The sequence below is a fragment of the Nansenia antarctica genome (genome assembly GCF_963989245.1).
Source record: "Nansenia antarctica genome assembly, chromosome: 2".
In the NCBI taxonomy this organism is placed as follows: Eukaryota; Metazoa; Chordata; class Actinopteri; order Argentiniformes; family Microstomatidae; genus Nansenia; species Nansenia antarctica.
In genome coordinates, this window is record NC_137675.1 from 72750282 (window position 1) to 72764054 (window position 13773).

At 43.6% G+C, this 13773-nt stretch overlaps 1 protein-coding gene across 1 annotated transcript; it reads left to right on the forward strand.

Moving 5' to 3' along the window:
• Positions 1-1913: 1913 nt before the first annotated feature.
• Positions 1914-7262, forward strand: rusf1 (RUS family member 1). The gene is made up of 13 exons (XM_080524880.1): positions 1914-2321; positions 2415-2492; positions 2723-2837; positions 2930-3008; positions 3111-3216; positions 3328-3429; positions 3533-3603; positions 3791-3975; positions 5117-5174; positions 5269-5333; positions 6115-6261; positions 6382-6447; positions 6689-7262. The coding sequence occupies exons 1-13, from the start codon at positions 2175-2177 to the stop codon at positions 6772-6774; spliced, it is 1305 nt and encodes a 434-aa protein (XP_080381006.1). The 5' UTR covers positions 1914-2174; the 3' UTR covers positions 6775-7262.
• The last annotated feature ends 6511 nt before the right edge of the window (positions 7263-13773 follow it).

Consider the following 13773-nt stretch of genomic DNA (forward strand, 5'->3'; position numbering starts at 1 on the left):
ATTACAATACTTTCTGAATACTTTTTAATTTGAAGGCTACACAGGAGCATACAAAACCCACCGGAAGTAATTGTAAACAATTTAACAACAAGTAAACAAATATTTCGCAATATAGCGTAAATCTTCTTTTAGTAGCCGAGGTATATTTGCTTTTACCACAGAGCGCATTCGGCGCGTATGGACACGCGCGGTTAATCTATTGGCACCTGCTGCTCAAACTCGCGATATGACTGAACTGAAATACTGTATAGGCCTACCAGACCTATTGAGAATAAATATCCATAGCATTATATCAACATTATTAGCCTACAACAAATCAGTCAAAACGAGATTAACCTTTGATTTATATGATAATGTATTCTCGTTTCTATACAAGGCTGTCGAATAAATACCGACATCAAAGGCCTAATGTCGCATCGGTCGCTCAGAATCAAATGCCTCTGTAAGATTTTTTACCGAGCATTTATATTAACCTGCCGTTTATTTGGGAGGCGGTTATTTGGTTAAATGACACTAGTAATCCGGCTATTGTTGGAAACAGGCGCTTAATGGAGACTGCGTTCATTGGAAGTGTTGCGGTATTTTGGTAGGAAATCATATCACTGGCAAGCTTGTGAAATAGGCGTGAACTTGTGCAGAATGTTCTGTCCAGCACAAAACAAATTAACTGATGTAGGCTAATGGATGTACCTCAAATGAGACAGGACTGGAGTTAAGGCTTAAGCACTAACTAGCACTGACTAGTCTTCTTTTGTTTTTGTAGCTGGTAAACAAAGTTGACATGACCGTACGATTGATTGATTGATTGATTGAAAACCTTTATTGTCCCCAATGGGGAAATTTTGTTGTCAAACAGCTCAGTTAGGGCAGAAAACATTCAGTACAGAAAACAGAAAAACATTCAATAAAAAACATAAAACAGTGCAGGCTCAATAAGTAAAAAGTTCCAAAAGTTCCATCTCCAGGTCTCCCCCACCCTGCAGGGCCTGGTTGTAGAGTCGGAGTGCAGCTGGAATAAAGGACTGTCCAAATCTTTTTGTACTTTGACGGGGGAGAACAAATCTGTGGCTGAACTTGCTCCTCATCCCTGCCAGCTCGCAGTACATCGGGTGGGAGGGATACATCCTATATATCAGTGTCAGCCACTCTGTGTAAAAAAAAACATGGTGCAAAAACCGTGCTGCAGGTGGACGCAGATCATCATGGGGCGGCTGTGGCGCAGGAGGTAGAGTCGCAGATCAGCGGTTCGAATCCCGGCTGGCCACATGTCGAAGTGTCCTTGGGCAAGACACTGAACCCCAAAATTGCTCCCAATGAGCGGGCCGGCGCCTTGCATGGTAGCTTGCCGCCATTGGTGTGTGAATGTGTGTGTGAATGGGTGAATGAGAGGCCATTGTAAAGCGCTTTGGAATAAGGCGCTATATAAGTCAGTCCATTTACCATTATCATCAAAACAAGTGCCGAGTAAGCAGTAATATTGTGAGATCGATTGAGTTGCAAAACAGTTAGATTAAACGTAGGCCTATTCTAAAAGTAATCATTCTCTTATTTAAGTATCTGAATTATGAATAGGCCTACCCATTTTTAAAATGTATCGTGAAATAATGCTGAATGTATACTGAGTGTACATGTACAAAATGAATACATATTCTAAATACATGCATTCCGATACAACCCTGGATAGTATTGGGGGTATTCCATCAAGTAGACTACCCCCCAGTTTTTTCCTCCGTGGAAGTAATATTAAAACGAGATGGATTATCCAGGCACTGGCTACTATATATTGCTGATATTTTCCCACCCCATCGCAGGATTGGCTTAAATATAGAAATATATAGCCAATAGAAACGTCAGAAAATGTGCAGCTGACGTGGCTTTTGAAGTAAACACGGAAATTAAATTCGGCTGTGGAGTGGAAGCGTGCGAGAAAGCATTTGTTATAATAACCTAAAGTAGCCGCATGAGATATTGATACCGTTTGAAACTGATGTATTCAATTATAGTTAAACATTTCCTGTTGGGCAATCTGATGAAGCATAAACGAACAGGGCTGTTAGAAAGTGCTAACTGTGTGGAGAGAGGGAAGAATTAACCTCTTCACTCACTAGGCAACCTCGAAATCAGCGTTCCTTACATTTTGCTTTAACTGAACTGTGTCTAAGTTGATCGGTGCAATGGAAAAAGAGAAAACGTTAGTGCTGGCAACGGAAAGATACGGCTCCCTTGAGACATGGAAATATCAGTTGAGCAATGGAGTGATGGAGAGAAAATGGGAAGGTGGCGGTGGGACAAGAGGCAATTCCATCATCGGCTTTTTCAAAGTGAGAATTCTAAGCAACAGGTGCGACGAATCTTTAGAATGACCCATACATTGATTTGAATGGATGCATCGTTTGCTCTCCCCTCTCCCTTAGAGCGTCTTCCTGCCACAGGGGTATCCAGAGAGTGTCAGTGAGGATTATCTGCAATATCAATTTTGGGACACTATGCAGGTATTTGGTTAAATCTATAGGCTATGGGCTGTTATTACATCGGATGGACTATAGTGAGTCTAGCCTCAGCATTGGTTTCATGTTTACCAAACGTGTATCATGTCTGATATTGCGATCTGTTTACCTTCCCTCTCTCTGTCACACACACACACACACACACACACACACACACACACACACACACACACACACACACACACACACACACACACACGCACACGCACACACAGGCTTTCTCCAGTTCCCTTTCAGGAACTCTTGCCACTCAAGCCTCTTTAAGGGGTGTTGGTGTTGGAAACCAAGAAGCAACTGTTGCTGCAGCAACAATGACCTGGTTACTAAGAGGTGAGAGTAGTACTGACAATGACATTGACATTGTTTCTTTCCCATCACAGAATTTTACTGTAAAAAAAAACCTAAATCAAACTCTTTTTTAGATGGCACAGGGATGTTGGGAAGAATTCTCTTTGCTTGGCATAAAGGAAGTAAACTGGACTCTGAGGCCAAAAAATGGAGGTACTACAGATGCCAATCATTGAAAACATAAAAGGTTAATTGGCTCATTGAGTTTTATTGTATCATTTGTGATGTCAAAGCTTGTGCTTTTCTCCCTACCAGGCTTGTCGCTGATGTTCTCAATGACATTGCCATGTTCATGGAAATTGTGGCTCCTAATTTCCCTGCATGCTTCACTTTTATCGTGTGCACTGCAGGATTATTGAAGGTAAATCTTAATATTAATTTCATGTGAAGTGATTTATATTGATGTTCTTCTTATACGCGGTGCTGTGTAATTTGAAACCTCTCTCTTTTGCCTTCTCTGTACCCTTTATAGTCCATTGTTGGAGTTGCAGGTGGGGCCACCAGAGCTGCTTTGACAGTTCACCAAGCTCGCAGAGACAACATGGCAGATATCTCTGCCAAAGATGGCAGCCAGGTACGCAACCTGTATTTCTCTCCTGGGTGAAAGTGGCTTTTCACTGCATTTGAATGGCTACTTTAAGAAGATTGTCTTATTATGATGCATTGTCTCTTTGTAGGAGACATTGGTTAATTTGGCTGGACTGCTGATTAGCCTAATCCTTATTCCTCTGGTCACTGGCAATCCACTGTGAGTCTTCTTTTACTATGTGAGCTGTTTATTTTTGTACCTGTGTGTCTAAGGTCAAAACACCATTGCTGCCATAGTATGTGATTTCACAAACTCATTATATCTCCTACTTATTGGTTATTTGATGCAGATCTTTTTGTCCATGCATGAGATCTGTTTTCCATCTCTGCCCATTTCTACTCCTCAGGTTGACATATGTCCTCTTCTTCCTCTTCACCATCCTCCACCTCTTTGCCAATTACAAAGCAGTGCGTTCCGTTGTCATGGACACCCTCAATGAGGCTCGGCTTACCATTGTTCTTCACCAATACCTGAGAGATGGACGGTTCCTCAGTCCACTAGAGGCAAATCAGAAAGAACCTGTTTTCCTAGGTATAGACCATTGCATTCAGTGATCATACTTCATATTTTTCCAAATCAATGGAGGGCAATTCTTTCTGCATCTTTTAGATGTCAATGATAAGCTCTATAAATACAGTGCCCTCCACAACTATTGGTAAAGATGAATAAAAAGGGTTCTAGAAAATTCACCTTTTGATGAATTAGTTTAATGTCACACTGAGAAAACAAAAGAGAAACATCCAACCTTTAATAGAAGTACATTTATTTCAAATTATTATAATATTATAGAAGAACTCCACAAATCTCTTGCAAAAGCAAACACTGCATTCAAAAACAATGTTATGTCTCAAAAAGAAATCTTGTCTTCAAATGACACACACAAACCATCAAATGAATAGACTTTTAAGAATCAATTCAACACTGATGTGCTCAATGGAAAACACTATGATGAACAGAAAACACTATTATGATAAGATTATTATCATAGGTGGTCAACCAAAGTGGCCCAAATCTCATCAGAGGCAATTGCTCTCATAAGTCGTAGTATTGGTTGTCCTCTTGCTCTTGCTCTTGCTCGTCCTCCTCCTCCTCCTCTCACTCTTCTTGCTCTATCTCTCTCTACCTTTGGCCCTTTTATTGCTAAAGCTATGATTGCTAATTGAAAAGCAATAGGTGTTTGCCCATATGAGGAGTCAATGGTGTCATTGGTGGTTTGAGTTAAGCATTCTGAGTGGTAGTGTTTTCCATGTGAACACAAGAGATTTTACCAATGACGATTGTTCCAAATGTATTGTATGTAATTGTGTGTAGTGTTTTGCAAAAAGTGTGGTTTAGAACTGCAAAATGAGTGAAAAGCAGGAAATGTGTTTGGATGGGACATGCACAAAAGGACATGAGTTTCAGGTTTTGGTCATTGTGTCTCAAGTTCCACTGTTAGTGTGTAAGCAATTGAGGAAAAACTGTAAGCTAATTCACCCAAAGGTGATTTTTTTTATTTTTTATTAGTGGCGTGAGACAAGGTGTGGCGTGTGAACGGGTTGAAATGCGTGTGTCTCACGCCCAATGCGTGAGACTTGAGAGCCCTGAATTGTGGAGGGCACTGTATATACTTGTTGATTATTGTGTCCACTTTGAATGTCAAAGGCTATGATCTACTTTTCTGTTTTTCTAGATTTCAGGAAAACAGTGCCAATCAAACTGGGAGTGAAGCTTGGAGAACTCATTTACACGTATGTTGATGTACTGTCTGGTGAAGGGGAACGCTGTGTGTTTGGTTTTTAATGTTTATGCCCATTGAAATAACACATTATTTTCATTATGTAGCCCAGAGGAACTCGATTTGGCATTGAACAACAACCACAAACCATACCTCATTGGAGTCAAACATGGTATGCCTCCTCCTCCCCCCCATCTTGATCCTCCCCACCTCCCCCAAAATGTATTATGTCATATTGTATGTTTTCCTGTATATATGATGTAATCAGAGCATGAAATTAACCCATTCTGAATAACAGCCACATTGTTTTAAACCAATATGCTCCTTGCACAGAACAAGCTTTAAGTTTCAGACCTAACCCTGTCAAAATGCTGCAAAAATATTTTCCTATGTCACGCAGTCGCGTGTATGTTGCTATCTTGAGCTGTCACGTGTTGTTGAATATTACTTATGCTTTATTTTAGGTAGTAACTAAGAAAGCACATAGACTCAGTGTTTGTATGAAAATCAGAAGAAGCGTGAATGATGCGCACAGCAGTCATAGTCAGCTGGAGGAGGCAGGAGCAGCAAGAATGTTGTCACAAAGGTTGAATCGACATGACCATTATTGTGGCTCTACCAGTTTAGTTTGAAGCATTGTGTAGTGTGTCGCGAAACTTTATTGACTACCTGCCAAAGTGGTGGGTAAAGGCCAATGCACACGGCGTGCGATTTTGTCGCACGACAACATTCGATTCTCAATTCTTTGAATTATTTCAATTGGTGTGAATGGAGAATCGAATGTTGTCGTGCGATAAAATCGCATCGCACGCCGTGTGCATTGTCTCATTCAAAACAATGGAATCGAATTCGGCGGTGCGACAAAATCGGGGCCGTGTGCATTGGGCTTAAGATTTACAGATGTATCTGCCAATGCCAAAATTCTAGATAATATGTGCCAATTTCTCCCTTAGGCAGTGTGTGTGTTTGTTTGGGACCAGAAGCATCAGTTCATGATGAAATCAGGGCCATGTGCCAAGCCGTTTGTCTCGGCACCGTTTTGCACCCTCCCTCCTCCCTAGAGGGTGTTCTCAATCAACTCTCAACGTCACAGAGCAACAGTGAGCCTAAACTGTTATTGATATACAAATCATCTCTTTACATTATGATTTAAACAAAAGTATGTCTCCATTACTGGTATATTGTGTCTCACATCTCCTGTTATTCTTTTTTCCTTTAAGATCATTGGGAACTGGTGTATGAGAGTCACAAGCTTATGGACCAAACCTTCCAACCATTCCTTAAAGGTAGGACGTCATAACCTCAGATACTTAGAGCTCAGCATGGCACTAATGCATGCCACATTTGTTTTTACACTTACGTTTCAGGTTAATGACTAGAAGGTACTGACGTCTCAGTCCATTGACAACCATGTATTAAAAGTCCCACAGGCCACACAACAAATAAAATACAGTATGTGTAATTTGTAATACATCATTATGTAATACATAATAAGTGTCTTAAAACATTTGTTGCTGCAACTCTTAGGGCTGGAGGGAGCTGGATGGCAGACAGGTCGAACACTACTGGGCTGGGATGAATGGAGGGTGGAGTGGAAGAGGAAAAGCAGTTGAAGTAGACCAAGACATGGAAACATTGCTTGACATGAAACATGTCAGCAAATGAAACATCTTTGAAGAGATCAAGTTGCCGTCCGGAACCTATATTCTTGCTATATACTTCATATTCCATGGACTGAGCAACCCTCCAGTGGTCCAACTGGAATTTAAAAACTTTGGAGCTGGCTGTTATCTCTGGATCGCTGGCTGTTCTCTCTGGAGATACTGCTCAGTGTTGTGCTACAAGCTTATGTTGAAGGGGTTAACATGATGCCCTTTATTTGTCCTTTAATTTAAATTCAAAAATTCACATCTATGCAACCAGACAATCGAAGCATCTTCATCTCCCTCCATGCCTAAATAATCTGTGTCCATTCTCCATTAGCTACAGAAGAGCTCTGCTATAAAACTTTAAACTCTCTCTTTAAACATGTTCTGTTTATCATGTCCATTGTAATCTTAATTGTAAACTCTTTTTTTTAAAGAATAAGGCCTGATGTATAAGCCCCATCTTTACATATTATTAAAAAGAAATCTGTTTTGTTGCAAATAAATTACATTAGACCAATGTGTTTGTGTATTATTATTTGTTTTTTTACAAAAACACCTTTGTCACAAAGTGTAGACCCCAAAAGCAAGTCAGATAAAAACTTGACCCTAACACCAAATGTCTTAGATCCATTTCTTTTGAATTGTTAAGAAGAAGGACTTGAGTGTATACTTTGAGAAGATGGGTTAGGGTAGCAGGCTTCTGAGATTCATATGGAAAGGATCTATCTGGGTGTACCCAATGGTGTGAACACAACATTTGATGGACCCGTGTTCCTTACTGTGGTGGATAACTCTGGCCCTGCCCCCTAATGGAATCCTTTCTCACCTAGATCCAAGTATTGTTTCTGAGTTAGGCTGTTCTTTGTTTTGAGATCTGCACTTTCCCATATAGGAATGTTTATTTTTGACAAAACCACTTTTTTTTCAAGGCATTTGCCTCCTAGTCATGTTGATTTAAATTCAAGGTGAATTCAGTTTTTTTAAGGGTATGCGATGGACCAACATAACATACAGTGACTATAGTCAACACACCCCTTCACTTTTTCCACATTTTGTTATGTTATTTAAAAAAAAGTGAAGGGGTGTGTTGACTTTCTATAGCCATTGTAATAATAGCTGCAGCAGTGATTTTGGGGGCTGAGCACAGTATCATCTCACAGAAACATTGCACCAAAATGATATTAAGCAGCTTCTCTCTATTTGTCTTTCAGATCAACTGTGACTTGGACAATTGTGTACCATTTGTTACACTACTATCCAGTAGTGTGTTTTAGTAGATCCAAGCAGATCTGTATTTATGTTAAATATTTTTGATTAATTTCTCATTATGTATTTGGACAGGATGCTGTAAGAATTGGTGGCAGACCATCCTGATTCCTGGGATGTGTACCTCGCTGCCAGTGTCCGCTTCTGCTGTAAGGAGCATCCCATCAATGGACAAAGACCCCTTTCTCTACTACGGAGCAGTGGGAGTCAGAAAGTTTGCACCTCATCCAAAAAGCTTCCTAGTTGGTGGCTATCATACTCCTTGTTTAAGTCAGAAAGTCAGTGCCTAGATTGGCTGTTAACTCCTAACTCCAAAGATCAAACCTATATGAAAACAAAAAAAAAGAACCAAGTCACTAGGCAATGCACTCCACTGCCATGGCCTCTGTGCACGCTCAGCCCGCAAGACTCCACTACTGAAAAAAAGACATGTTGAAGCTTGTTTAAGGTTTGCCAAACAACATTTGAACAAGCCAGTGAACTACTGGGAGCATGTACTCTGGTCAGATGAGACCAAAATTGAACTTTTTGGCTGTCACACAACACACCATGTTTGGAGGAGAAATGGCACTGCACATCAGCCGAATAACACTATACCAACAGTGAAGTTTGGAGGTGGAAGTATCATGGTGTGGGAGCCATGTACAGAGAGATTCTTGAGATGAACCTGCTGCCATCCACAGGATGCTGAGGATGAGACGTGGGTGGACGTTCTAGCAGGACAACGATCCAAAGCATACAGCAAAGGAAACTCGCAATTGGTTTCAGAGAAAGAAAATCAACTTGTTGGAATGGTCCAGTCAATCACCTGACTTAAACCCAATTGAACATTTGTGGAAGCATACTAAACCGAGGGAACAGATTACTAAACCGAGGGAACAGATTTACTACATCGAGGGAATGGATTCACACATCAAATAATTTTTTTCTACCATGTGACCCCAGGGGGGCTCCATTCCCCTCAGATGAAGAACATCTAGTTTCCGACAAACTATCTTTTCTGTCACCCTCATGTGATCGTACTCTCCTCGATTCCTCTCCTCTGACATAGCTTCACTGGCATGAGTTGACCTGGCTAGGCCTGTTGAGACAGCTTAGACACAGTTCTCTACACTTTATATCCAACTCACTGTCCCATGTCTGACCATGTGTCAATCCTCCTGATCCCAGCCTACACTACCATGAGGAAAAGTGCTCCCATCACCACTAAGACTGTCAGAACCTGGCCAGAAGGGTCCGCTCCACTGCAGATCTGCCTAAATGACACCTCATGGCAGGAATATGAGCATGAGGACCTGGAACAGTTCACGTCGTCGGTTCTGAACCACATAGTGAACTGCACCAACTCAGTCACCGTGGACAAACGGGTCCGGGTCTACCCCAACACGAAGCCATGGATGACTGGGAAGGTCCAAAAACTGATCAATGAGAGGGACAACGCCTTCTTCGCAGGGAAGGGCACACTGCTGTACAGCACCACCAGGGCTAACCTAAAGCGCGGCATCCGAGAGGCCAAGGCAGACCACAGAGAGAAGATTGAGGAATGCTTCCTGAGCAACGACTCCAGGCGGATGTGGCAGGGGGTTCAGCACATGACAAACTTCAGAGCCAACAGGCTCACAGCCGCAGAGGACGACCCCCTACTGGCGGAAAAGCTGAACTCCTTCTACGCCCGGTTCGACGAGGGGCGAACGGAGGTAACCACAACACAAACACCACTCTCTCCAGCTCTCAGCAGCCTCACCCTCACAGAGCATGAAGTGAGAGGCGTGCTGAAGGCGGTGGACCCCCGGAAAGCCTCTGGGCCGGATGGCGTCCTGGGACGGGTGCTGAGGGACTGCGCCGACCAGCTGGCCGGGGTTTTCACCAACATCTTCAACCAGTCCCTGTCCCAGGCCACCATCCCACCCTGCCTGAAAACCTCAACTATCATCCCAGTCCCGAAGAAAAGCACGGTGAGCTGCCTAAACGACTACCGCCCGGTGGCACTCACACCAATCATCATGAAGTGCTTCGAGAAACTAGTCCGGGCCCACATACTCACACGCCTCCCGCCCAACCTGGATCCATACCAGTTCGCCTACAGAGCCCACAGGTCCACAGAGGACGCCATCGCGACGACTCTCCACGCCACTCTATCCCACCTGGAGAGGGGAAACAGCTACGCGAGACTGCTCTTTGTGGACTTCAGCTCTGCCTTCAACACCATCCTTCCAGACAGGCTAGTGACCAAACTACTAGACCTGGGACTATCACACTCTATTATGTGCATGGATCAAGAACTTCCTGTCCGACCGCCCCCAGAGGGTGCGGGTGGGCTCCCACACCTCCACAGCCCTCAGACTCAGCACTGGGTCCCCCCAGGGCTGCGTGCTAAGCCCCATCCTCTACAACCTCTACACCTACGACTTCACCCCCGTCCACCCCAGCAACTCCATCGTAAAGTTTGCAGACGACACCACCGTGGTGGGCTGCATCTCGGGGGGGGGACGAGGCGGCGTACAGGGATGAGGTAGAGCAGCTGAGCAAGCTGTGCAAGGTTAACAACCTGGTGCTGAACAAGTCAAAGACCCAGGAAATCATCGTGGACTTCAGGAGGAAAACATCTGAGATCCAGCCCCTGCTCATCAACGGAGAGAGCGAGGAGAGAGTCTCAACCCTCCGATTCCTGGGGGTGCACATACAGGATGACCTGTCCTGGAAGAACAACACAGCAGCCACCATCAAGAAGGCACAACAGCGGCTCTACTTCCTGAGAGTCCTCAGGAAGGAACACAACAAGCAGGAGATACTGGTGGCCTTCTACCGCGGCGTAGTGGAGAGCATCCTCACCCACGGCATCTGCAACTGGTTCTCCAGCTGCACAACCGCGGAGAGAAATGCGCTACAGAGAGTCGTGAGAACAGCCCAGAAGATCACCGGCGCCCCCCTCCCCTCTCTGGAAGAGCTGTACAACACACGCTGTCTCAGGAAGGCCTCCAAGATCTCCAGAGACCCAACCCACCCTGGGTACGAACACTTTGCCCGGCTGCCCTCGAAAAGGCGGTACAGGACCATGGCCGCAAGGACAAACAGACTGAAGAACAGCTTCTACCACAGGGCCATCCAGGCCCTGAACACAGCAAAGACCTAGGTTCTGGGCCCTGGACAGTCTGGACGGATTGATGGCAGCTGCTGGATTGAAAAAATCAGGTGTAGTGCTGAGGCACAAATGTGTACATTTCAAGCCTGCAAACTGCGACACTTTAAATGAATGTGCAATATGACAACCCTAGTCGTCTTACCTGTACAGTATAGTATAGTGGATAGTGTACATAGCCTTTATTTATGTAAACCAGCTCCTTTCCCTTCTTGTTTTTTTTGTTATTTTTTTCTTTCCTAGCACCAGGGGAGCCACCCCTCCCAAATTTCGTTGTTTGGTACCTGTACTATAGCAATGACAATAAAGACCATTCATTCATTCATTCATTCATACACATCACTGTGTACTTTACGATCTGGTTTCCTGGCCTTCATTAAGCCTAAGGACACAGCATCACTGGTACATCTCTATTTACAAAGCCACTAGACTAGAGGGTTGCTCTAACACACTACAGCTTAATAACCTGGTCATGGAATAACCTCCAGAACACACTACATCTTAAAAAGCTTGTCTCACTGGGAGAGTTCAAAGCTCTGATTAAGAATTGTGTAACATGCTATTCCTAAAATGGATTTTATAATATATATCTGTTGTCCCATTTTTATTATGGTTTTTCTCCAATTTTGTAGGCTTGTACTTGTATGGATGTGCTATCCTGGCCAGGTCTCGAAAAAATAGATTTTAATCTCAAGGGACCTCCTGGTTAAATAAAATAAAATAAATAAGAACACACCCACTCTCTCTCTGGCCCTGGCCCTAACCACTGTGCTCTCCTTCTCTCTCTCTCTCTCTCTCTCTCTCTCTGGCCCTAACCACTGTGCTCTCCTTCTCTCTCTCTCTCTCTCTCTGGCCCTAACCACTGTGCTCTCCTTCTCTCTCTCTCTCTCTCTCTCTGGCCCTAACCACTGTGCTCTCCTCTCTCTCTGGCCCTAACCACTGTGCTCTCCTTCTCTCTCTCTCTCTCTCTGGCCCTAACCACTGTGCTCTCCTTCTCTCTCCGGCCCTAACCACTGTGCTCTCCTTCTCTCTCTCTGGCCCTGACCACTGTGCCCTCCTTCTCTCTCTCTCTCTGGCCCTAACCACTGTGCTCTCCTTCTCTCTCTGGCCCTAACCACTGTGCCCTCCTTCTCTCGTCAGGTGGATGGAGAATGTCACCCTGAAGGTAACAGCCACCTGTGGTCACCCTCCTGAGCTCTCGGGCCAGAGTGTGAGAGACGTCCACGCCTTCAAGAGCTGTCCAGGGGAGAGTGCCCCTCCTGGCAAGCCCCTCAAGAACCCCAAAGCCCCCAAATCGAGCAAACGCAAACCAAGTGTCCTCAAGGAGGCCAAAGTGAAAGCCAAACTTGTAAAGGCCAAAGCTAAACCAACCAAGACCAAAGCCAAGCCCCAGAGGAACCCTGTGGTACCTGCAACCAAAAAGAACAAGAAGACACTGGAATGAGAAATATAATGTTTGGGATTGATTTCCTATCTGTTTTTCCAGCTTTGACTAATAATGGCATGGTTAGGGCCAATGAACCTAGAAACATAGAAAACAACACTTAGGGTGGAATTAGCTCTGTCAGACTTGCCTAAATTACCTAAATGGCATCCTGTATTGGTTAAACGGCATATCCTTGGAACCAAAGCTTTCATGAATAGGTATTTTTTTATGTTAATATCAATTATGTTTACACAGCAGCTTCTGAAACATTAAAAACGGCTCGGGTCATTTGCTACGATATTGCTAAGATATTTCTTCTAGTATGTAGGAACAAAGATATCACCCAAAACACTCCTAAGTTAGGCAGTTACGTTAATGTTGCAAAACTGTGGTCCTGAAGGGTGACCATAGGGATAGATTCATTAATGATACGCAAATCAGATTCCTACCAACATTCTGCAGAAGTGAGCAAATAAATGTTTCAAAAGCAAGAGTGCTACTTTTGAGAAGAACAGTTATAGGCCCACATATATTTGGACACATTTTTGTCATTTTAGCTGTTTATGGGCTTAAAGTGCAGACTCTCAGCTTTAGGGTAAGGGTATTCACATCCAAATTGTAGGAAGGGTTTAGGAATTACAGCTCTTTAATATGTACCCTTTTTCAAGGGACCAAAACATGGACCTGTGTGAGCTATTCCATCATTATTTCTTTATCAATTAAGCAGGTAAAAGGTCTGAGTTAATGCCAAGTGTGACATTTGCATTTGGAAGCTGTTGCTGTATACACACAGCATGTGGTCAACAGACATTTTTACATTTGACATTTTTGGCATTTAGCCATTTAGATGCCTTACTCCAAATCGACTTACAATCAACAGCACCCTCAATACAAATGAAACAGACCATCCTTAGGCTGCAAAACAAAAGATCCATTCCAAATCAACAGTTTGGTACATTCTGAGAAAAAAAAGAACACTGGTGAGCTCGGCACCACAAAGAGGTCTGGACGTCCATGGAAGACAACATGGTGGATGATCACAGGATCTTTTATATGGTAAAGAAAAAATACTGTTTGCTCAGATTCAGCCAAATGTAGCAAAGTTGATTGGATGGCGCTTCACAATATAGAT

Excerpts from the sequence above, each read along its gene's own strand:
- rusf1 (XM_080524880.1), top strand. The coding sequence starts at position 2,175 with ATGGAAAAAGAGAAAACGTTAGTGCTGGCAACGGAAAGATACGGCTCC. Across the intron at positions 2,322-2,414 it reads CCATCATCGGCTTTTTCAAA|AGCGTCTTCCTGCCACAGGG; the intron begins GTGAGAATTCTA and ends CCTCTCCCTTAG. Across the intron at positions 3,976-5,116 it reads GAAAGAACCTGTTTTCCTAG|ATTTCAGGAAAACAGTGCCA; the intron begins GTATAGACCATT and ends CTGTTTTTCTAG.